Genomic DNA, 26,858 nt, shown 5'->3' on the forward strand with positions numbered 1-26,858 from the left:
AGTGCAACACGTTCAGAGTAAAAAAGTGGTTCTTGTCCATAATAGATTGCCCAGTTTTATCTCAGACGGAGCAGACCTCCGATTAGACCCAAATAAGACCATTGTTGAGACTGTGGTGCACTCGAACCCATTTGACGAACCTGTAACTTTAGTCTAGAAACACACCATGTGGGATTTACTTGGGTCTGATCACCGGTTACCTCCGTCTGGGATCTCGATCTGGGTGGGTGTAGAACCTATAGACACCCAATATACCGTAATTATGCCATATTAGAGGGGCGGGATTATTTTTGCGTTGCGCTCTATAATGGGAATGAACCAAAAAACCAGACCAAAGAAAATCACGTGTTTTTACTCGAACTTTGAATTTTATGCTCATTTTTAGGACTAGGTTCTAGTTTTTCTGACACTGAAATCTGATTGGTCGCGCTGTTATTGGAAATGGAGCGATTTGATTGGGCGCTCAGAGCGTTGCTTCTGATAGACGCTGCAGCTGCAGATTCTGCGCTCAAAGAATGTTGGTTGTTAGTTGCTGATGAGTTGTTAAACTGATTTGAGATGCTGTAGTGTTGCGAATAGGAATGGGAGGCCCTTCGGGTGTAAGTCTCCATGAATGAGGGGACTTCATTGATGATTGACAACTCGAATCGGGGTTGTTCCCTGGTTGTCGTGTCCGCTTTCCTGTTTCCTAGTTAAAGGCAACCGATTGAATAACATTCGAGGAATCTGGATTGTATTTTAGGCGAAGTTCGATCAGGCGAAAGCAGGAATACTTGAGTGTTTTAGTTGATATTCGCTTAATTCGGTTGCCACAAAGTTTTGGTTTAAAATTTTTGCCTAATTTCTCCAGAAATTTTTTTACCTAATCGTAGCTGTTTCCAAAAAGCCTACGACCTTCGAGGACATATGGAGAAAGAAAAAAATAAACAATTAAAATGAAAATCTATTCAATGTTATATCAAAATTGTTATATCAAACAGTTAAAATATACAAAACTGTCTAATGCTAAAATATATAGACGAGATATTTTTTCTGCTTTATGATGACAAAAACGCTCATTATCAATTAACCACGTACATGGTACATCTGTTTATTCATTAACTTATGGAGTTATTTACAAATTTTAATTGTTCCGACCCCACTTGTGGTTATCTCGTGAAGTTCTTGTAATTTCGATCCAGTTGAGCTGTTCTCCCATTGGTTCGTTGTGTTAATTATTTTTTTTATTGTTTTAAATAGCTAGAGAAACGGCTGGGCGTATTTGACTGATTTTTATGCATTCATTAAATTTGACAAGCAAGATAACAAACTCAATTTTCATTTCCTGTTAAAAATTTGGATATTTACTTTTGATATATTCTTGTAATAATTTTGTGAGACGGATGTTTATCTTGTAAGAATCTTGTAAGAGAAATGCTTATCTTGTAGGATTCTGTCGGAAAATCTTGTAAGACGATATATCCTCTTGTAAGATTCTGACAGAATCTTAAAAGATCCTACAAGATAATCTTCCCCAGTTTACTAAGGTAGGCAGTTATTTACCGACTCAATCATCTTAGCAATAAGCTTTATTGTTCCGACCCCACTTGTGGGGGGGAGCAACTATATACTCAAATGTGTTTTTTTGTTCCGTGAATTATGGCCGACCGATATATTCATCGTACAGAAATGTGCGTGGTATCATTGAAAAGCTCGTCCAGCGTAGAATTCGAAATTAAAAAGATTTTTTTGACTTTCGTTTTTTTTCGAGGAGTTATCGAGGTTTAAAGTTTCATGTGAACACTGGATATTTGGTTCACTTTTGTTCACTTTTACCGTAATTTTCGTTCGAATTAACGTTTTTTCTACGAAAAATTTAATTCAAAACTAGATTTCACGCCAAAAAGTAAATCAATTTTAGGTTCCTAATAGACGAAAGGAGATAACAAAGACTAGTTCTAGTCTTAGAGGGAAGTTTAATATATTAAAAAAATTCGAATTAGGTTTGGGAGCTTTTTTTAGAAAATTTTGCATTTTTTTTTGTTTTTTCAAGTCAACTAGAGACTTCTAGACACTTTTAATATCAAAGTTCCGTTAAATACAAACCTCTTCTACGACAAAATGAAGCCCAATGAACAAAAAATTTGTTTCGAAGGGATCGCTCATGTTTTTTTTGGACTCGTATCTCAAATTTCGCAATTTCAAATGAAATTTTGATTTATTTTTTGAGGTTTTCCTAAAGTTTTATAATCCTATGGCATAAACTTGTTAAATAAAGGTGCAATAGATTTACTAATGAGCATTGAGTGAACCTATCTAGTGCTGTGAGTGGACAGCTAATGGCTGTTAAGACTTTGAAAATAAATTTTCGAAAGTTTTTTAAAATAAGTAAATCATAAACTTATTTTTGTGAACTGTAAGTTCGTCTCAGTAAAAACAGGATTGATCTCTTTCATGCCACAGAAACATAAGTTAATCTCATTGGCGGCTTTATTAAATAACTATTGGCTATACGTTTTCAATGCCACAAGATTTCAAATTTTTTAAAAAATTTTTCGGACATTTCGTTTTATTGGTTCATTTTGAAATCTTATCACGTCATCCTAATATTGATGGCTACATCTTCCTTTAGTGAAGACGTCCAAAAGATCATAGATAAAACTTTTTGAGAAAAAATATGGTTTAAATGGCTTCAACACTTTCTTCTCCCACTTTTCTAAAGACATTTTGGTTTTTGCCTGTATTTGTTGTTTTTTTCATAGTCATAAGACATTTTGTGATGTCTTATTGATTACCTAGGCATCATAAACATCCTTGTATCCACATCGTGTCATAGCTTAGCGTATTCATTGAATTCCTATGAAAGCTTTTGAGTTTAATGGCTGTTAAGACTTTAAAAATATTTTTTTTATTTTTTTTGAACATAAATCAATCTTAAGCTTATTTTCGTGGATTGTAAGTCAGTCTCGGCAATGACAGAACCGCTTTTTTCTACATCAGCAATAATGTATCTAGTTAGCGGTTTTGTCTTCTAACTATTGGTTTTTTTGACTTCGGTGCACGAGTTTTCAAAATTTTTTAAAATTTTTGGATTTTTTTTTGGTAATTTTGGTTCCTTTTGAAATCGTATCACATTATCCTAATATTGATAGCTCCCATTGGCTTAGTGAAGATAATCAATGGATCGTTGAAAAAGTTTTCAGAGAAAAAAGCTTATGGTTTAAATAGCTTCGACACTTTCTTCTCTCAATTTTCTACCGAACTTTTGGATTTTGCCTGTTTTTGTTTTTGTTGTCACATCATCTAGGCATAATTTAGCGTATTAAATGACTTCCGTTGAAAACTGTAGAATTTTTTGACTTTGATACTATGGGTTTTCTCAAAAATTTCGTGGTTTTGATGTATTTTTCTTTGCCATACGACTTATTGTGATGAGTTATTGATGTCAGATGAATGAAACCTATGATTGCTATTTCATCGTGGCAGAATTTAGTGTGCTTAATTAACTTAAAATGTAGCATGTTTTTTTAAATTCAAACATCTATTTTTGTTATCTCTTCATTTGGTTGACAATTAAGTCAAAAATGTAGATGAGCTCGGGTCGGAACATCATGTGCGAACGCACATTAACGAGCCGCCTTGTTAAAATGAATGTAAAAAGAGTAACGGTCTCCTTGATTAGCTAAATTTTGAAACAATCGAAGTCAAACGCAATATGACTAAAATAACAAAATCAGCAAAGCAACAAAAAATGTGGAACAAGAATGTTTTCTTTTCCATTTAAAAATACGGGTAAACGGACATCAGAAAAGTTGTCATTGTATGCCGAAACTTCTTAAAGATTAGTTCTGAGTACAGAGGTCGAACTGTAGGACTAAATAAGCAACATTTACATTTTTATTTTGCGCAAATAGGTTGCAACAAACAGCAAATTGTTGTCCGAATACAGATTAAGGAGTGTTGGTATTGTGCCTTTGCACACAATTTTCCATCCCATAAAAATAGAATTTGAGAAGACAAAATTTTTTTTATCAGAAATAGCTTATCATGACTCATAAATTCAACACAATTGTTGACCTGTATAAGCGGTCATCATCATAGATCAGAACAACTGCTGTTGATTCATTCATTTCACGAAAAAACCAGGACGCTAGGCTTTTCAATAATTTCAAAACGAGCTTTTATTATTTCGGGGAACTATTTTTGCATTCACCGTCTTCCAGCGTTCACTTTCGCACAACTTGAAGAAAAGTTATGATTCAACGCCCGCATTGTTAAACCAACAGTTGGTGACATTAGAAACGAAATGTCTCGCAGACACCAGCAGAAAAATGAGCAAATTCTTTTTCAATTCTGTTTAATTGTGCAATATTTTTTAAAAACTTTTTCCATCAATCTTCCACAAGCATTCAAGTTCGGTCAAAAGCAAGAAGTGAATCGCTAACATATTCAAAATACGGAAGCGGAAGATGGCATAAATTTTTGCTGATAAAAAGATAAAAAGTTTTTATTTGCATGAATAGCTTCAAAACTTGTCAAAACACAATTTTCAACAAAAATTTGGCAGACTTCTATCAACCATTGTAAGGAGACAAAAAAACAAACCATTACTCCGCATTAAAAGATTAAAAGTTACAATTAAAACATACAAACCCTCTACGAAGAAATGTTGTGTAAATAGAAAAAACTTTTCGTTATCAAAAATGAAAATCTTCAGACGGAGAAACATTTTGCTAGTTCTTAGGTCGCAAACATTTTTTGCTTAAAAGTAAAGCCGAAAAATTTTTGAAATTTTTCTCTTTCAAATTTGTTATACTCAAAAAATTGAAGAAAGAAAAGTTTTTGGAATGCTCAAATTATCTCTTGATATTCCGTCCCTCTGAAATCCACATTTTGCACAAACAAAAAACAACAAATAAAAATAAATAACAAATAAATAAATAACACCTGACAAACAAATAAAAACAGTTTTCAGAAATGCCTGCCTTTGGTGGGTTGGACTCGAGCAAAATATTTCGCAAAGGAGGCTCGATAAAGTGTGTACGCACATAATGGTCCGAACTTGCTCATCCACATTCTTGACTTAATTGGTTACTAAATGACGAAGAGATAGAAAACTTTCAAAAGCATACATATCGTTTAACAAACAACCAATGGAATACAATAATGCCATGGTTGAGAGCCGATGAAAGTTATTGTTAATAGGACTACTAAAAAAGCAATAAAATATCAAAAAACAAAAATTAATAACGAAGAAAACTCGATGTCTGTATTTGAAAAAATCACAATTACATCAATCTCGCATCAGATAAATTCTCACCGAAACAAATTAACCAATGTTTCAATACAGAAGATATGGGACCTTCCTCAATCGACTGGGTATCAGGTCGACAAAAGGGCAAGAAAGGAGCGGAGTTCAAAGGTGCGACGTTTCTATATTTGAAAACAATTAATTTCAAAATGATTATTTTCATTAAATACTCAAATCAATAAAACGTTCATTTGTATCTCCATGTTTAATTGAACTTTGCAGAAAAATGACATTGAATGCGTTTGCCCCAAAAACTTGACAATGAAAACATTAAAAACGTTCAACCGCTCAATATTTCAAAGCGAATTGGACCTAACATTATTGTTATTTTTTAAAAAAGAAAACGAAAGTCTGTTAAAATGTGCAAATATATAAAAATCTCAAACATTTTATGAAATCCCGCAGTAACATTAATAAAAAGCCAAGAAACAAACAGTTGAAATTAAAACAAATATAATGATAAAATTCTACTTCACTGCAAATGAGTTGTCGCCTATTTCTATAGAGACTAAGGTATAAATCGACCGAAAACAATTTAAAAAATGGCGAAGCTCAAAAATTCAATTATATTTTTGAAAGCAAATACTTTCAAAAGTCATAAAAGATATAGAATTTCAGCAAAAGAGATGGATTAAGTTGCAGCCCCCTAGGAAGCTAACTGGGTCTCTTATTAATGAGACTATGTCAAAAGACTACACAATAACAATAAACACAGGCAGAAGCCAAAGCTTCGCAAATAGTTTTGCGATACCACTGTAAATGTAGGATGTTATCTGCAAGAGCTGTGAATTATCAATTGCTTCTCATCTGAACATCAACGGGTATTCCCAATAATAAGACTACGGAGAAATGGCGACACGAAACCACAAAATTAAAAAGTATAGAAATATCAAAAATTTTTTTAACGAAATCAAATTGGTCGAAGCTATCAGTCAAAAGAAATAACTTCAAAAGAAAACAGATAGATTTAAACTGATTTCTTTAATTAGGGTCAATCATACGTCCTGAATAAGTCATTGACACATATCATTATCAAGTATTTGTCGTCCAAAAACAAAAAGAAAGGCAAACAGAAGCAAAACCAAATATCAACTAAATTTTGCGGGAGAGTTGTGTCTCAGCCCAAAAGCTTAAACTATTCAACAAATACAATTAATATAATCGGATATTCCTTTTAAAACTGTGCAATTTTCCAACTATGCTTTCTTTGAATTGGACCCGTGAATAATGTCGCAAATTGACCAAGAAACAAATTAAACGTATAAAATGTGCAATTATTATAAAAAAATGAAAACTCGTAGTCTCAAAACAAAGAAACCAGTAGTTAAATAGAATTCCACCAAAAATAAAATTATAACTCACAGGAAATGGGTTTTTGACTCTTTTCACTGAGACTATGCCATAAGAAGAGAGAAATAAGACCAAATATTGGCAAAGTTCAAAATTTCACCAATATTTTCTTCAAACATACAAATTCAGAGTCCTGAGAGACATTAGATAACAATTGAAAACATTATCTGATTTTCCCCTATACCTGATAAAAAAAATTGGATCTTTGAATGTGCAGACTACGTCATTTCACATGTTGGAGCTGAGCTTAAGGAATAACAAGCTTGCATAGGCGGGGAAAATAGAAACAAAACACTTTCTGATGTCTTAGTCATTTAATAGTTATAGTTATAGTTCTAGTTCTAGTTACAGTTTGTCACGTGAGAAAAGAGAGAAAAAGGGGAAATAACAAAAAGCAACACACAGAACTCAACGTAGTAGCCGCAGAAAACGGCTGAAAGTATAACTCAGCAAAATATTGCAAAACAAATTGTCTTGAGCAGTAAATAACGTGTTACTGTGTCTTGAACTAGAAATATTCCTGAGCAGTAAATTGTTACTGTGTCTTGTGTTCAAAATATTATTCTTGAGCAGTAAATTCTGTTACTGTGTCTTGCATCAACGAATTATTGGAGCTGAAATTCAACTGTTACAACCCCAACTTCTGGTATTCTCAACTTGTGAGTACAAACAGCAAAAGCCAACTTAGGTTTAAATTTAAATATTTTTGCACAAACAGGTCTTAGACATATATCTTTGTCTTCGATTTGTTTTTTCTATCGGATTGAACTGGTATACATAAAGAGATCCCGTATTGTGTGATCTGTAGCAATCCAGTTCAAATTGATAGTTGAAAAAACTAAGATCAGCGAATAGTTACGAACTAAAATAGTTAATGCAACGGTAAGTACAGCAGAGCGGATATACAGTTACAAAAGCGAACTGCATAAACGAAGTATCCGGACAGATTTTTTAACCACTCAGAACGAACTGGGCGGTGTAAAACTTTCTTTGTGAAACACAAGGAGAGCAGCCGTTACATCACAACAAAAAGTATTACAAATAAAGCAAAACATAAGAAGTCCGTAAAATTTTACGAAAGCAATAGGTCAGAGCCATAAAAACTATGAGCTTAACGCTGAACCCAGAATATGTGGCTTCTAATATCCATTTTCTGCAAATAGTTTTTTGTCAATAATTGAGCGCTGATTTGAAAATCTTGTCAGTAAAATACAAAATCTATAAAAGTTGAAATCCTTTTGAAAAAAAAGGCTTCGGCCCATTAGTATCTTTTTTTTACCGTAAGGATCCATATTGAGATCAAGATCAGCCCTGAAATTGCTGCGCTTCTAATAAAACACTCAAACAGTCAAATGTTAGCGATATAGATCAATTTTTATTCAGCATTTTTCAGTATATCAAAAACAAAAATACATGTTCTATGATTACCGATTAGGAATTTGCAAAAAAACTTGCAAACTTATAATTCCGGTAGACTATTAAGTTCAGTGAGACTACAACTACGCACTTCTTGAGCTTACAAAGCGTATGATCGCAGTCTTAAGGTTAATACTTCCAGCAAATTTAAAGAAAGTGGGCTAAAAAAACATATTTGGTCCAATTTTGTCAAAAAAAGTCTAAATTTTGAGATGTGTAGCAAAAATTCTAGCCAAAAAACTTGGATTGAACATTCCAGAAACCTTCCTCTATAAAATCAAATCCAATACCGATAATAAATTTGCAATAGTTTAGCAAAATTAACAAAATTGTGGTAAAAAAACGGAAAATGTCAATAAAAACAACAAATGTGAATAAAAACAACAATCTCCTATTCACAAAACCTCAAACCTCGATAATTTGCTGTAAAAACGAAAATAAAAAAATCTTTTTAATCAAAACCTGTTGCGATAATAGCTGTTAAATAAATTGATCGTGTAATAATTTTTAATGCCCGATCGCCACTGGAATAACGCTTCAGCATTAGACTACGAGTTTATCACCACTCTTATGTCGCCACTGTTACTAAGTAAACAGTGGCGACAAAAAAGTGGTAATAAACTCGTAGTCTAGTGATGGAAACAGTTTGATAAACTTGTCTAAAAACAAACATGATCGCAACAGGTGTTGATTAAAAAAATTATCACACGGTTGTTATCGCCTTCGAAGTTATCATAACACCTCTGCTTCGGAGTTTGATAACTTCTCGGTGGCGATAACAACCGTGTGGTAATATTCATTATTTCATATTTTTCGCTGGACGGGCTTTCTAATGATACCACTAACAACTCTCTACGATTATTATATCGGTCGGTCAAAATTGACTGAACAAAAAAAAGCCCATTGGAGTATATAGTTCCTCCCCCACCAAAGTGGGCCGGAACAATTAGCGAATCTGTTCAATTCAGTCTCAGTTATTATTATGTTAGTTGAACGTATCATTCAAAAATCTCTTTATTATATAAGTCTTCAGTTTAGAATGTAACTTTAAAAAGTAAGTTCCGGAGGTAAAACTTCAGGTAGTTTTCAGTTTTGTTAGGGCAAACTTCAGATGAAGTAAATCTGGCCGAACTGTTCGGGTAGTTTCACGGGTGTTTTTATATTTTCGATAAGTAAACTTACCCGATAAACTTATTATTTAATAGAGTTCTTTAACTTAATAAAATAACTTAATTTAACGAAATCAAACAATAATTACTTTTACGGCATGAGTTGAAGCAGAACTGCAAGAGAAGACTCGGTTTCATCTTCAGGGACCTGGTACCACCAACCCACCTGCAATGATAAACGATGCCTATGCTATTCGAAGGGGTTCCTTGGAAATTAATTGGAAGAGCAATACTGGGATTAGCACTGAGTGTATATCCTGATTAGTATATGCGGGTACCGTCTGCAGTTATTTCCTGTGATGATAAGCCAGCCTGCAAATATAACACATAGAATTAACCAATTATCTCAACTTTAAATGGTAGTCTAATTCATTAATCAATGTAAATAAGTGAAAAAAGTCCAAATTAAAGTTAGATTCTAATTGGGGTATTACAAGTTCATTCCCAACAAATAGTAACAGGAAAGTCTAAAAGCATTTTTTTTGTTGTCAATCAATTTCAATCCCTGAATTCTTTTAATACCAAAGATGGCTTTAAACTTAATGTTAGGATTTAATAAATAACCTACAACGCAACCTTTCCATTCCTGAAATTTTTGCTTTTGGAACACTACTTTTCAAATTGTTTATAAATTGAGTGTTCTTAAATCACATATAATTGAAAATTTTATTTAAGCAAAAGAATTGTTTCATTATCTGACAGTTATTCTAATTAGATGGAAAAAAAATCCAAATAAACACAGTATTCAACAAATCAAAATGCAAATCTGAGCATTAAAATATGTAGAAATTCTGCCTTTTTCCAAAGTATTGAAAACTTTTGAAACTGAGAAAAAGAATTTCGTTGAAGGGGAAATCGATTTCTTTGAATTGGTTTCACGGCAAAGCCGTGCATTGTCTTTAGAAGTTTGCTAATTCTACATTCAAATAAAGTTCAAAGTTTTAGTCGTAAACCAAATATTGATTAGATTGGAGTGAAACAATTTCAAAACGCTAAAGGGAATTTTTAGAAATTGAATTAAGCTGACAAAAGTACTCCATGTACTCTTGAGTTCTCCTTTGAAGTGGTATTGCCATTTGTTGTGGTTACGGTTCATGAAAATTTGGTTTCATCATTGGTACATATAATTTAGCAACTTTGTAGTTTGAATCATAATTATGACAAGGTTGCTTGGTAACGTGCGTTTAAGAACACTCACTTAAACAAAAACAATGTTTTTAGTGAATGGCGTTTGGTATTAACGGCTTCGAGAACCGTTTTCTAAAAATATAAGGGACTTTTTGGAGTTGGTCTGAATTTGTTGCTCCTATGTGGTCGTATCACATCTTCAAGATAATGAGAGATCTCGATGGCTCGGCTACCGCTGTGCTGGAGACAAATTTCAACACATTTAAAGAATTCAGTTGATAACTAAAGGTATTAATGAACTTGACAGAATTTGTTTTTAAAAAATTTGTTCGACTTTTGGAACAGTGCAACTTTTTGTTCGTTTTTGCAGCTTGTAACTTAGTCTAATTTACAACATGTCAAATCCACATTTGGGTGAAGCAAACAAAAATCTGTTATATTGTTGCAGCTGATGGATTCACGACCTTGGTGCTCTGTGTTTTAATCGATTTTGTTCTAATTTTTGATACTGGTCATTGCTTGTAGTTTTTTTTGTGTTAACGTTTTGGCTTATTCGCCCTAAAATGAGCGCCCATAGGTATCGAAAGGCAACCTAATTAAACACTTATTACTTTTTTAAACGATAGCTTATGGCTTTAAAGGCTTCAACGATGTGTTTTTGCCAAATTGTTATTGGATTTTTTAGTTCCACGTGTACTCGTTGTTAATTTGTACTCTTATTTTTGTCAATTTGTAGCAGAGACTCATTAAACACAGGCTGCGTCAACTTTCTAGAAACCTAGAAATAAACGCGTTTTCCGGATTAATTAATTAATGGCTCTAATAATTTGACTTTTCAAAAAAAAACTTTGCCATTTTGGGACGTTTGATTATTTTTGATTTTTTTTTGGTTGTTTGATATACTAAAACAATGATGATTATTTTCTTTTGCTTTGAAGATGAGAGCTGTTGAAAAAATATGATAGCATTAATTAATAGCTCTTGTTTTCGACGGCTTCGACAACGTTTTATCAAAGAAAAGTGCTCAATTTTTTGAGTTGATATTCTTTGCTGTTATTGAGTTTCAATTTATTATTTTCAAAAATTTGCAGGTAACTCCAAATTTTGCTTTATTTTTCTTTGTGGTCGACTTTTTAACTTGTCTCATCAAGGAACAGTTCCATATGTTTTCTGGAAACATACAAGCTATGTTTTTCTGATGCTAATCACACTTTTATTATCTATAGCAGGTTTAATTTATCTCATTTAGTGGATGCATTTAAATGATTTTTCGATCTTTAATTGTTTATTTTGAACAATATGTGTATTTTTGGAAGCTTTCTTTCTCGTCCTGCTTTGATAGACAATTAAGTAAAAAAAATGAGAGGGGCCCGAACATTATGTGTAAGCTCATATGCCCAAGCCTCCTTGTTGTTATTACTTTTAATCCTCTTAAGGAAACTATTTTCTGCTCTTTTTATAGAATAGTTAAACTTGTTATGAAAAGATTTATTTTCTAAGTTGTTCTGTTGAGAACTAAAACTCTTTTTAGGAAAAAGAATGACTAATGGTACACAGGGCACCTAAAAAGGTTTCTCTAAAATCAATGAATTGGAATGCTAAGTTATTTGATGTAAAGAGCCCTAAATCGCCCTAAATGCAAAGTTATTATTGTTCGCGACAAAATTTCCAAGAAAACAATTTGGTAAAATAATAGCCTTCAGAACTTATGAATCATATAATAATGTTCCGTATGATAAACAAGCAGTAATTAAGTGTATATGGGTAAAGGGTTGGAAAAGGTGGGTCACTACACCATAATAAGATGCAAAATTTTACCTTTTCATCCAATTAACAAAATGTTATTAGAATAATTATGAGATAAGGCTTACATTGACTGTTTGTCTAACTTGCTGTGTCTGCCTTGAAAATTCGTATAGTGGAAAAAGTCGGGGGGTGCTATGGGGGCAAAGGGTGTAAAATGTAGCTGAAAAACGTAGGATAAACCGAAAGGATGACATTAAAAAGATATACCTACGTCGAGTTGTTTGTTTGTTTTTGATTTATTGACTATGATCACTTCCTGTTAAGACTGCCATTTTTTACAGCCGTGCGCTCGCTGTGATGAGTATCGTTACAAGACGTGAATAAAAAGAGAAGCAACTTGAAATAATGTGAAATAAAACTACAAATTTACTGTTGGTAAATACGCATTTAATCTCCAAAGAGTTGAGAAAAGGCGCGTGGGGAAATAATTGAAACAATAGCCTGAGAATAGAAAAAGCAAAAACAAGCCGGGGAAGGAAGGGGAAAAGAATGAGACAGAATTTTTTCCACTGAAAGGTGGGAAAAATAAGAAGGCTGAGAAAGTGAAATTATTTGAATTATTTAGAAACGATACTTTAGCCGTGAGCTCAACAGCTCAGGTGATAAATGCGAGTTGAAAAGTGTTTTTACCACTTTTATTTCCTCTACAAATCTGCTTAAACTATTCTACGGTATGTGAACAAGTTATACCCGCCGGAAAAATGGCAAATTATATACGAGTTACAAAGTTTCGAGCAGCAGCCGAACTGCGGGTAAAAATAGATCCTAAATCTTCTGTCTGTGCGAAAAGTGGGTAAAATTGGCAATATTTGGTAACAAAATCATGACTGTTTTGGCTATTTTGCAAACCGGAAGGAAATCTGAGTTAGTCCAGTTCTTTGGGCTAAATTGTTGTTTATATTTGGATTGTAAAATTGGACTTGTCCCGAATCGCAGTTGTTGACGCTGTCTTTTGATCCGTTAATGGCTATATTTACACACAATTTTATATTCAAGCTTTTAGCCGAAGAGCAACTTTATCCGACTGGTGATTGAACACTCAATCATTTTACCAACTTAATAAAAATTAAGATGTCACGCCTTTTCACCCCTATCTAATTCACTTACCACTATTTCACCCCGATTGATTCACCCCTATATCAGTTCACCCCGATTATTTCACCCTTTATCATTTGTTTTTTTTAAATATAATTGGTACAATTAACAATCAAGAGACGTTTTGAAAACAGAAATTGGTTCTTTGTGAAATCGTTTCTCCGTGAAAGTGAGTAACAGATTTCAAAACCTAAAAACTCGATAATATCGGCCAGTTTTCCCCCAACAAAACACAAAACCTAATTGATTTTCGAAGTATGAAGTTTGGGGACTGTGACATGGCAAAAGTCATTGACCTCCTAAAGTGAAAATCTGGAAAATAAAAACAGAACACCAAAAATTGATCTAATAATAATAATAATAATAATAATAATAATAATAATAATAATAATAATAATAATAATAATAATTGTGGTTCCTGGGTAATCGCAGTGGAACAGCATTAGGCCTACAGTAGCCTATTTTCAGCTGCCCTTTTTCTTATTATTCCCCACATTTCAGACTGATCTTTTCATGAGCAGCATTGCTCTTGTTTTGGTGACCATAGCCACTTTTTTTTGCGTCTGAAACTTTCACGTGGTACCATTATTGCAGCCAACATTGGTCAGGCTATGGTCAACCTGAAGCTATGGTAAAGTAAGAGCTCATCCTTACACAGACAGCTTCACGGAGGCAGGGGATTGAACTCTCAATCTTTGGCGTGTGAACCACACACCTTACCTCTCGGCTATCACGCCACATCTAATCAGCAAATGGGATCAAAAAGTTGACAATTAAAGTAGCAAATAGTTTTAATTCAAACACACCATTGAATAATAAATTTTTAGACAAAACGGCAGCCAGTTTTCGATTTACTGTTCAAAAAAAATTTATTCTGGGAAATTCAAGCGGACAATTTTTTCAGAATTATTTTGTCTCTTCGTCGTTTCGAGGCCGGTATTTGCAGCTTTGATTAGGCTTTGGCTATTGGTGAAACCAAACGAGTTTTTATGTATCTTGCAGACTCAACTGTAAAAAGTAAATGGAGTAAAAAAGTTGAAATTTTAATGTAAAAGATAAAACGTCGCATTTTATTTACATTATATACAGAAACGGGTTAATAAGAGAGTTTGATGATAATAAGATGACAAGGTGCTAGAAACAAGAAAATGACAATTCAATTTGAGCTGTAATTGATATCATTTTGAGAAATACCATGGACTCCAGTTTCATTCTTGTTAATAAAAAACAGCTTTTTTGAGATGACAAATAAAAGCAGTTCGAAAGTGGGGAGACTAATGTCTGATGTCTTGATTGAAATAAATTTTTGGTACTTATATCAATCACTTGACGATATTTTTTATGTAGTATTTTTGTGTCAAATCTCTGAAAACATGTTAAATTTTATTTTCGATTTGAAAAAACTTTTCAATATGAATTGGTTTGTTTTTCAAATCCAAAAACTTTTGTGAACATTAAAAAACTCTGATGAAAATAAACAGTTGTTTTAATTTGTCTTCATTGAAGTGTTTTTATGTGATCTGTTACCGTAATCTGGGCAAATAGCAAAGGTATTGTTGAATTGTTCAAACAAAGAACATGTTAAGTTCTCCTATGCAAAAAGATTTACCGAGTAATAATATAGGTTACGGTTAAGAAATTATGTCTTAGTGTCTTAATCTGCCCGAAACCCTGTTTTAACTATTTGCAAAACCACATCTTTTTCGCTTGTTGTTCAAATTTTTTTTTGTATTCATTTGTTGTCAATCATGCAACTCAAAAATAAGAATTCTGCGTACTTAGTGGCTGCCTGGGTCGACACCAAATGGTTAACCTGTAAGAACTTGCAAATTTATTGCAAAAGATGGTTAACTTGCAAGAATTTGCAAGTAAAATGGATAATTTGCAAGAACTTGCAAGTCGAATGGCTAACTTGTAGGTTTCTTGAAAGTTTAGCTCCACTCTTATTGGTTAATTCTATTTTAGGCTCATTTATTTACCGTAGTTAGCACGCGAGAGTTAGCTGCTCGATTTGGATAACATATTACAATGTTTACTTCTACGTATTAAAATGTTTACTTCTCCTTTTCATCAAATCAAGAGGTCCTTTTGCAGCTCAATTAATCAAAAGTAGATCTCAATTAGCTTCTTCACGATTGTTTTTTTGCCTAATTGCGCCTAAACTTTCATACCCTTTTTGACTTTGATTGAAATTTCATATGTCAGCATTTTCCAAAAATAATTTTGTGACCATTCATTTTTTAAGCAAATTTTATTTTATAATTTCAATTTAAACTTTTGCAGATTCGATATTTTTGAATTATCTGTTTAAATCATATCTTGCAACGTTCTATTGTTAGAATATAGGCAGAAAAAATATCTGGTAAAAACTTACATTCAAAAATTTCGTGTAAGAAATTATTTAAGTCAATTTTTTAACTTGCAAGAACCCTGCGAGTTGAATGGTTAACTTTCAAGAGCCTTTTAAGTCGAATTGTTTACTTGTAAAAGCCTTGCAAAACAAATGATTTACTTGTAAGATCCTTGTAAGTCGAATGGTTAACTTGTATGAACTTGTAAGTCGATTGGATATTTTGTATGAACTTGTAAGAACTTGCAATTATTTGGAAGAAAAACTTGCAAGGCGATGCATCGCCTTGTAAATTTCTGCCAGAAACTTACAATTTCTTACAAATTGGCCATTTGGTCTCGACGCGGGTGAGTTTTGTTCTTTTATTGTCAATGTTTGTTTTTTTGAAACACACTTTGGTTTGTGGCTTCTATAAAGATACGACAGTAGGCATGCGCGTCAAAGTAGACATGTACGTAAAACTTAGTCGACCAAAAAATTAATGTGAGATAATGAAAACTCTGCTAATAAAAATAGTTTACAATTCGGCATCGCAAACAAGCTTGGGGAAGTAGAGGTGGTTGAAGCATATTCCACGCCGCAACTTAGGAAAATCTCAAGACAATAATGAATTAATTAGTTTTCACTCTGAGAGTTGTTTCGAGTATTGAGTGCAGAAGTCGTCAGCGGTTAATATCATAATAGAATCTTGATCAAGATAATCGATAGAAGACAAAATTGCAACGATGTAGTTATTGAGCAGAGCCTTTTTTGCTCGTTCCTAATGTAACTGAGGCAAGGCAAACTAATTCTATATCTCTTTCTGCTGAAATTAACATCAGATGGTTTTTTTTGGTTCTTTAGACCAAGACAGTTCTATGGGAAAATTTCGAGTTCATGCATTTTGAGTAATGTTTTAACTGTTTGCTAGGCTGTTTGTTGGTTTTGAAGTGCTTGAAGGCAAAGCAACAATAATTGTGCTTATGATGCTCTCGTGTATGATTTGACCCTCAATCCTTTCATTGAAGATCTGTGAGGCACTCTTAGAGACAATTTATAAAATATCACCCTAGTACTTGGTAATGCAAACTGTTTGTTTTTTGATAAAAATTTACCTACGGGAACAGGAGGGCGACTGTTCACTGTTTGTTTTTTGTTTGAAATGGTTGGCTTCAGCAGAGAATTATATACATTTTCGTTTCAGGAAGCCTAAGCTAACTTTTACTGATAAGCCGCACAGCCGCGATAAACTGTCACATTAGCATCACCACAGTTTGAATAATCAGCGTTCTCTTTTTGAGCAGTGCATTCACAAACACTTCTTGGGAACAGCGAAGACATCGCATTGGATTTCCGCATTCTCTGGTTTAGTGACCAAACTTCTGACAATTAAAACATTTCCTTACATGTGTGGTTTTCGGCTTCTGTCCAATCGGTATAGCAGCCGACCTTTTCTTACGTCGTGTGTCATTGTATGCTGACTTGATTATTGGAATCCACAATCACTCGTATTAATTTCTTGAATGGCCAGTTGCTCGATTTGCTATTCGTAAGACTTTGCTCACATTCCTTGCGTTATTGATTAGAAATTCATCTTTAACTAATCTCCACTAATGTTGTGTTGAACATTCTTAATAACGAAACTTGGGTTAGCTTTAGGCTTGGGAAGTGTGTTCCTGGCATTCATTTTGGATTTTGGAAAGGATTGAGTTATGTTGGGAGACAGTTTTAGGCATTCTCTAGATGCAAGGTCCCCTGTTTGAAGAAAAATTGGTATTGTTCTTCAGCTCTGTTTTATGCTTTATCTCCGCTGTCATTCTGGCCTCCTATAAAAGTCTGTCAATTTGGCTCATTTTAAGAGACTTGAGAGGTTCTGATTTGTTTTTGAAAACTCTCTGTAAAGACTAGATTTGGCTAATTTTTTTTGATGCAGAAGATTTAGAAGTTAAACTTATAAAAGTTTAAACCAAGCATTGCGAAAGGTCAATTTAAGGTTTTTGAAAAGAAAAAAGGGGAGAATAAGAAGGTAAATGAAAAGGTTGAAAATGAAAGCTTGAGAAGTCATTAGTGAGAAATCTCAAAATCTCTTCTGATAAAAACTTTAAGTAAGGACTGTCCCATCAACGCGGAGTACTGTATTTCTTGTCACATGTTGATGGTAAAAAAAATGATATCTGTCTTTTTTAAAAATCTGAAACAAGTAAATTAATTTAACCACTTGGTTAACGTTACATGTTAGAAATTTATTAATCAAACATTATTATTTTCTAATTCATAACAAATTAAGTTTCGCTTTTCTTAAAAAAGTTTAACACAAAATATGTTTGAATCCTGCAACCCTTCTGTCTATTGGAACTCTTTCGTGTCGTTTAAGCATTTCCTCTGTAACTTTTTTATTTAAATTTGGTCTTCGACGTTTCTTTTCTAATTTTAATTGAAATTGTGTTCCATTTTCGAATAAAGTTACGAACAATTGAACCATTACTCCATTTTGACATACATTTTTGTTCTAAGAAAAGGTTATGTATTTGTTTGTTTGCAATAATTGGCACGTTTTCTTGAAAAGTTCATTGGAGCGATTTTTTGTTTGTTGGAGAATATTGAAAAACCTATTTATTGACACCCGTGTTATTTAGAGCTCTGCTGGAAAAATTTTAGCCTCCAGAAGCAGATCTCTGGCAGTATCGTATTTGGTTTTCATAAAGCAAACTTTTATGCCCCAGTTTATGTTTGTTAATTCTATCAATAGAGTAAGACGATAATTTTTGAAAAAAAAATCGCACTAAGATCTACATGAGACAAAACTAGTGATTTGAAAAGATTTATTCTAGTTTTTAGCGGTACTTGATAACGAACCAAATATAATGATATGATTGCTGAAGCCATTTTACGGTTAACCCTATTTAGTTGATTTTGGTATGTCAGTTCCCTATCAATTATTACAACTAAATTTGTAAATTTTATTAGGTGCTACCAATCGGTGTCCCTTGAAATCAACAGTTTCAATGATGGGCAATTTTTCATTACTCGCAATTTTTCGTTTTTTCCTCATTCAAGCTTAACCTGTTTTGTTTCATATATTGATCTGTCTATCTATCTTCTGCTATTAGCTGCAAATTTGCTTCATTCTTTGCATGACATAGAATTGCTGTATCATCGGCAAACTCTAATACATCACAATTGGTTGATACGGCTTCACTGAAGTTGTTCACATAAAGCACACAAATTAAAGCCCTAAGACAGTTCCCTGAGGAGCACCGTGATTTATGACAACCCAATCTGATTTTGCTATCCTAATTTTTACACGCTGTTTTCTATCACAAAGGAAGGAGTTTAATAAGATTCTTGCATTCTCTCCAATTTCATACCCTTTTATTTTGTTCATTTAAACATCTATAGATATTGAGTTGAAAGCCTTTGCTAAGTCTGAAAAAAGTGTGACAACAATTTTGTTTTCGTCTTTGGTATTTTTCAGTTAATGAAATCATAGTATCGAGACAGGACTTTTGCTTTTGAAATCCGAATTGATTCTTGTTAATCAGACCATTAAGAGTTAAGTGGTGAGTTAGTTGTTTAAGTAGTAATGGCTCAAAAACTTTTGGTAAAGTTGGTGTGACTGATATGGGCCGATAGTTTTCTGGTTCTAGTCGGTCTTCATGTATATATCTGGTTCTTTTGTATATATCATCATTAAATAGGCACAACAATTAGGCTACCAGCAATGAAACTTGAAATTTCAAGGTCTTTGAGTTGACTGCAGTAGGGTTATGTCTTAGATAAATGGCTAGTAATAACCAACGAAAATAATAGAAAAATGAGTCTTTCAATTTCTTTGAATTGTGATTGTTTTTCAATAAAAAGATTAAGTTAGGTTTGCATTAGACTATGAAGAAAATAAAACAATACATCGGGAGGATAAAAGATGTCAAAAATTAAAAACACACAAACTTGCGAACTGGAAAGATCGTCTTCAAAAATTACGAACTGAAATTTAATGCCGTAAAGTGTTTCTTGTAAGTGAAATCCGCAAGTTCAACAGATGAGTTTCAAAGTATATTAAATCTCTATTTTACGATTTCAATCACGAGCTTTCGAGTTCTCTCAAAGTACAGCTTCATGAGAACTCCGACATTTTGATAAGTGTAATCCGATATCATTGAAAACTCCTGGTGACGTGCATCAATCGCAAGATGGCGCCTGGTGTTGAAGCAAAAGCAAAGATAGCTGAAAAATTGGAAATAGCAGGTCTTTTGCACACCGAAATTTAATAATTTCGATGTAGTTTGTGTTGCTCACAGTTTCTTAAGCCCTTGCATGTATAGATGTTAGTGTCTGCCCGTCGCATTAGATTGTATGACTTTTGTCTGATTTTTCTATGACCCAAAGATCTCTCATCGATGGATTTTCTATAAACAGTTATATAGCATTGACAGAAATTCAATGATAAAATAAAAAATTTGTCTTCCCATCATTGGGTTTCTTATGATCAGAAAAAAATGGAACTGAACTATCGATAAACTTTTAGTGAAATAATTTAGTCAAGAACCCAAACCGAGATACAAAACTGGCTCTGATCCCAGATTCCCAGGCTGCGAATAAGAGAATATATTTTCATCAGCTGGAAAAACAGTAAGGAATTTAACCCAAATAAACGGTATGTGAACAGAGTTACCACAACTGAACTTAACTTCTGGTTTTGCTTCATTTTATCCCTGGTTAATTTTGTCCCTCCATACCTTTTTTTTTCAAAATCAGAGTTAGGCTGACTTTGGAGACAAGTTCATAGCAACAAATTCAGTTCATGTAATTTAATCAGTTCATCTTTTTATGTCTACAAGTGTTCACTTCAATGCCAAGTCCATTGTGTTTGATCATAAGGTAACCCGGGTTGACCCCATAATTGAAAAAGTTATAAAATTACAACTTCATATTATGGCGTCTATGAAAAGTTGTAGTCATAGAACTTTCATAAAAGGGAGTTCTATGGAATTAAATTTTTATGCAAAATTTTTTTATATCATGAAAAGGAAGGAAAAAGTATGTTTCAAAAAACTAACTTGAAAAAAAAATTGAAAAATTGAGTCTTAAGCGAACAGAGAATTATGGAAAAGTTGTAGCCATAGAACTTCATAGAAAAAGAAAAAAATTTGGAGAAAAGTGAAAAACATTATTGCAAGTTAAAAAACTCCTTGCCAGCCCTGAATTATTCAATGAAAAGCCATTGCATCAAAAGAGACTGCAAATAGCAATCAACAATGAAAAAGTTGTAGTCATAGAACTTCATAGAAAAGTTTTGGTTCAATTTTTTCCGTAAAAGACTCAATTTCTTCCTTACGAAGAAATGTTATCTTGCCATTCTAATTTTTGGTGCAAAGCAAACCAGCGTATAGCAAAAAAGTATGGGACAATGAAAATTCGATAGAACATGGTTCCAGTGTTCTTCCAAAAAAATTTTGGGGTAAATCGGACACCCAAAAATTTGGTTAATGTAGCCAATTTTTTTTCAAAACACCAATTGCTGTTGCCAACGAGTTGTTTCGAGGAACCAAACTTTTTGAAGCACAGTTTGTGTTTTTCAGCTGATATCAAGCAAAGTTTTATCTCGTCGAGAATTGAACCACCCCATCTCAATAATTTTGCTTACAAAATTTATCCATATAAGATTATTTATTTTTTGTCAATATCAAAAATGCTTTAGTTGTGATCCTCCACTCACGTTCATCTCCACGAGTGTACAATTAGCTCATAGCTTAAAAAAATTATGGGACAATGAAAACTCGATATAATATAGAATAAGTTACCTCCCAATAAGAATTTTTGATGTATATCGGACACCCAAAATTTTGGTTAATGTAGCTAATTCCTTTTTGAAATGACCAATTGATATTGCCAATGAGTTGTTTCGAGGAACTTTAAATCTTCGATGCACATTTTTGGTTTGCAGCTATTATCAAGCAAAAGTGTACCTCATCGAGAATTGAACCACCCCATCTCAATAATTTTGCTTACAAAATTCATCCATATAAGATTATTTATTTTTTGTCAATATCAAAAATGCTTTAGTTGTGATCCTCCACTCACGTTCATCTCCACAAGTGTACAATTAGCTCATAGCCTAAAAAAATTATGGGACAATGAAAACTCGATATAATATAGTATAAGTTACCTCCCAATAAGAAACTTCGGTGTATATCGGACACCCAAAATTTTGGTTAATGTAGCTAATTCCTTTTTGAAATGACCAATTGATATTGTCAATGAGTTGTTTCGAGGAACTTTAAATCTTCGATGCACATTTTTGTTTTGCAGCTGTTATCAAGCAAAATTGTACCTCATCGAGAATTGAACCACCCCATCTCAATAATTTTGCTTACAAAATTCATCCATATAAGATTATTTATTTTTTGTCAATATCAAAAATGCTTTAGTTGTGATCCTCCTTTCGGGTTCATCTTCAGGAGTGTACAACTAGCCCATAACACAAAAAAATTATGGGAAAATGAAAACTCGATAGAATATAGGATAAGTTTCCACCCAAAAAAATTTTTTGGGGTAAATCGGACACCCAAAATATTGGTTAATGTAGCTACTTCTTTTTTGAAATGACCAAATGATATTGCCAATGAGTTGTTTCGAGGAACTTTAATTCTTCGATGCTCATTTTTGTTTTGCAGCTGTTATCAAGCAAATCTGTACCTCATCGAAAATTGAACCACCCTATCTCAATAATTTTGCTTACAAAGTTCATCCAAATAAGATTATTTATTTTTTGTCACTATCAAAAACGCTTTACTTGCGATCCTCAACTCAAGTTCATCTTCACGAGTGTACAACTAGACCATAGCACAAAAAAATTATGGGAAAATGAAAACTCGATAGAATATAGAATAAGTTTCCATCCAAAAAATATTTTTGGGGTAAATCGGACACCCAAAATTTCAGTTAATGTAGCAAATTCTTATAGGCTGATTGCTATAAAAGACCGATTGATATAACACTTGGTTTTCATCAAGATTTGAGACGTTTTTGAAGCACATTCTGGGTTTTCAGCTGATATCAATTTCGTTCGACTTCACAATTGCAAAAAAAAAATTCAAGCAAGTTTTGTTGAAGTTTTTGTTTTTAATCAACTCAGAGCGTCTCGCGCAAATAAACAACCATCAACGGGGTTGGTAGCCCAATCTACAATCTGGGTTTTAGTTCAAAAATGGGCTTTTTGATCAATTTTTACCACGAAGAGCTTTGGAACTTCTTATTTGTTTTTTTTTTTGCGTTGGACTTCCAGTGGTCTGACAGGTGTGTCGATGTAAGAAACGTACGCTCATTTAAATTAAAAACTTTGTTAACTGCCCCAACCAACTCGAATCACATCCAGTTAACATTCAGGAATACATCTGAAAAATTTTTCGGAATCTTTTTCAAATATTTTTGTACGAGAACGGTTCCCAAACAATTGAAAAAAGTAGATCTTTTTTTAATTCTGTAAAAATTTTTTCTCAATTACGGATTCAAAATGGTCGTCAAGATCTCAAGGTGAAACAACCTAAGTTCACTAGTTTAAAAAAAATAGGAAAAACGGAATTTTGTCTCTTAGGCTGAGGAAAAAACTTTATTCAACTTCAAAAAGCAAAAAAAAAATGTTTCGTCTATTTTTTGTAGATAATTTGATTTTTCTTTTTTTTTCTGCAAATTTTCGGAAAGTAAAACTGCTTCATGGAGTCAATCACAACGCTCGCTAAACATTCTATGTCTTTTTTCTATTTTTGTTTCCTTAGTTTGGATTTTCATCAATTATTCTCATTATGAAATTCAGAGATTTTGTAAATTTTTTTCCTTGCAAATAGTGTGACACTTCTGTCGATGTTAAAAGTGGTCATCCAATTCATTTTAAACGCTTGGGTGTGCACCTCACCTAACCATGCATCTAATTAACTGTCAAAAACACGTGTGAAGGTCTTTACGGAAAAGTTATTGTCCAAATTTGAAAAAAAAAATCAATTGTCAATTCGCGGTACGCTTCATGTGTTTTATGATTTCTTCGAAACTAGTGTACCAAATTCTACGGGCATTGTTGCGTTTTGCTGACCCTAAACATTCACTGCTTGCAGTGTTCATTGGTTTCTGAAGTCGTTCTAATCAAAAAGTTATTACTGTTTAACTTTGAAAAAATTGAAATAAAATTTAATAATTTGAGGGCACGCCTATTGTTTCTGACGATTTTTCCTGAACTACTATGCCAAATTGGCCAACCATAGTCGCATTCTGTTGACTGTAAGTTTGTTAAATGTCTGCAGTCTTGAATTTGTGGCTAAATTGGCCTGATTAGAACGTTATTAAGCTGTATTTCTTAAAAAATTTAAAAAAAATTATATTTTAAATACGAGTTCTTTTGTGTTTGACAATTTCTCTAAAACTACTGTACCAAATAGGACGGGCATTATCGCAATCTGGTTGGTCTCAAAACTTCTTGTTTTTGCAGTGTTTATAGGTTTCTCACGTCGGCTTAATCAAAAAGTTGGAGGAAAGAACTTGTTTTATCACATTGAGAAAGGAACTTAATGTTTTGTACTTTTTCGAATTTCTCATGGAATTTTTGACCAAAACGAGTGATTAATAGCTTAATCTGTTGCTATTGAGACTTTCTTCTCTGGAATGGCTAGTCATAGTCCTGAAGTTTTTTTTTAGAACAGTTATTCATTTTTGAATCCGGAAAAACAAAATATTTTCTCAAATTTTATGGCTGAGTGCTGTTTTGCGCAAATGAACAAGTTTTTCGGCGTGCGTTTTGTGTTTTCTAGACAATATTTAAGTTGTTGAAGCTAATTGTATCAGTTAATGGGGTTAATTCAACAATTTTTCTTTTTTCACGATTTCATCAAATTTCTGTGGATGTTGTTTTATGTCGAAACACACAAAACATCATAGCCTTCATGGTGAGGTGGGAAATTCTTTCCCACCTCACCATGAAGGTTTGCCGTGACCTAGAACGTCAAAGTGGACCAGAATAACACGCACAAATTCGCCGGGAACTCTGTTTCACGTTGTCTTACGTCGGTTCCTGAGATTTTGGGCTTCGCTGATGGCCCGAAAAATGGGGTATAGAATAGTATTTTGTTAATAACTTCTAAAGTACTGAACCAAATTAAACGGGAGTGGTCGCATTTTGTTGACACTAAACCCCTCTTGCTTACAGTGTTTTCTTCTGGGTCAATGCTTAAAATTTGATAGATAAAAAAGTTTGTAGTTCGGAAACGCAGATTTTTCGACCGTTTTTTATGTAAAAATTGCTCTCATTTCTTTACCAATGGGCTTTGGTTGCTCAAATTGACATGACAATCGTGTGTTAGGCTAACGTTGGCTATGGAATGAAAAATTTTCCCATAATTGATGTATAAGTTCAAGTTCTGCAATTTCGTCAAGGGTTTCTCAAAAAGTCAATCTTATTTAAAAAATATAATGCGACCTTCTGGGTCAATTAGTTGTTCAATGTTACCCATACTGTTTTGGTAGTGCCTTCTATCCATAAGGATTGTAAGGCACCAGCTTTTTTTTGTTTGGCGTCTTCGTTTAAGTTTTGGGGGCTAAAATTTTTTTTTTAAAAAAAAACCGATTTTTTGTTAAATGTCCATCCCTTTGTGCCCTTACAGGCACCTTCTCCCATGTGCTGTATTTTTATTGTGCGTTGTTTCTTTCTTCTATGATGTGCTATAATGTTCCTGGCTTATCCGGGATTTTAGATTTTAGCTATATATCTTGGAAAAAAAGAGCCTCCATTTTTGCTTATTCTGCAAGAAAAACAGTCAAAACTGTTTTCCCTTGTAGTTTAAGAAGCTCACGAGGACTCACGAAAAAACCAAGACTCTTTAAATGCCTCCTTTCTGTTGTTATGGAAGAGTGGTAACCATAGAACTTCCATATTATGGAAAAGTTGTAGTCATAAAACTTCCATTTATGAAAAAGTTATAGTCATTGAACTTTCATTTATGGCAAAGTTATAATTTTACCAATCTTTAAAAACTTTTTTGATTTATGAAGTCAATGGTCCATAATATGAAAGTTCTATGATTATAACTTTTGGTCAGCCCGGGAACTCTCTATTGTCTGTGGAATAAAGGTCGAATCTTCAAACGCACTTTTATGTGAACTAACCACTTCGCTATTGATTTTCAAATTCTAATAGATTGTTCAACAATTTTCCTCACCCCTTTTCTTAAATTTGCCACAGCGCGTAGTCTCATACTGCGAGTATATAGGCAGTTGTTGGCTCAAATATAGTCTGCATATTTCAACACAAACGCCTTAGGGCCATTACAAACCTTCATATGGCAGTTATAGAGCTGGCACCGCCGATAAATATGAAAAAAAATGACCTACAAATTGACAAAAGACACAAACAACGAGTTGAAAAAGATCACTATGGTAATTTCAAGGACAAAATTATTTTCATAGTTTCTGTTCTTTCATGAAAATTGAAACCAAAAAAATTTGATGAATAAAAAACAGCAAAGCAAAAAAACTAAACCTGAGCGTAGCCAATATTTTAAGAAATAATTTAATTTAATCCATCCTTACTCGGGATTGTTCATAATGTACGTCACGACCATGCCTTAGCGGCCAGTGGGACTTACTAACAAAGCATCACAACCAATCTTGCTATCAAAATAAATGGGTATGCTAATTATTGTAAAATATACTTACAATGGAAGCTACTATCTTGTAATTGGATTGCTGAACATAAAGATAAAAAAAAATCCATTTCTTTCAAGCTACATAATTTGTAAAGATCATGTTCATTTTCAGATAACAGTATATTTCACCGGAAATTTCAAAACAAAAATGTCATCTAAACAATAAAAAAGATATTATGAAAACATACAAAGAAAGAAAAACTGAGGCGAATAGCTCTTTTATGTGACACCAACTCCATTTATAAAGAGTAACCATTAAAAGCGATCAACTTAAAATTGCTACTTTAGAAACAGAAAGAATCCACAAAAACAGGCCTAAGGCATACATCTTTGCCTTCAATTTGTTTCATTTCAAATTGAGGTGGTAGTATACATAAAAGATCCGGTACTAACGTAACATTACACTATCTGATGACATTTCTAAGGCAACCATAGTGTTAGAATTATAGCTGATTTAAAGTTACAAGAGCGAATGTGCTTTAAAACCAACAAGGCCAAATGGCAGCCGAAGAAAAATTTGAAATCATAAAAGAGAAAAAAGAATATAAAATGACCAAATCTGATAAACAAAATGGAAAGAGCATCTG

At 33.1% G+C, this 26,858-nt stretch overlaps 1 protein-coding gene across 7 annotated transcripts in view; it reads right to left on the minus strand.

Annotated features, from left to right (window-relative positions):
* Positions 1-178: 178 nt before the first annotated feature.
* LOC142344108 (uncharacterized) overlaps positions 179-26,858 on the minus strand; it is a 121,151-nt gene continuing 94,471 nt past the window's right edge. For 5 of the 7 annotated variants that reach the window (XM_075395603.1, XM_075395604.1, XM_075395602.1 and 2 more), the window contains exons 2-3: positions 9,315-9,537; positions 179-688 (exon numbers count right to left, since the gene is read on the minus strand). In XM_075395603.1, coding sequence (XP_075251718.1) covers positions 342-688; positions 9,315-9,363 — 396 coding nt within the window. In that variant the 5' untranslated portion in view covers positions 9,364-9,537 and the 3' untranslated portion in view covers positions 179-341. Of the gene's footprint in view, positions 689-9,314; positions 9,538-12,366; positions 12,820-26,858 lie in introns of those variants that run through there. The other 2 variants (XM_075395600.1, XM_075395601.1) reach the window with 2 other exon arrangements.

This window comes from Convolutriloba macropyga, chromosome 8, assembly GCF_964194025.1.
Source record: "Convolutriloba macropyga chromosome 8, txConMacr16.3, whole genome shotgun sequence".
Taxonomy (NCBI): domain Eukaryota; kingdom Metazoa; phylum Xenacoelomorpha; order Acoela; family Convolutidae; genus Convolutriloba; species Convolutriloba macropyga.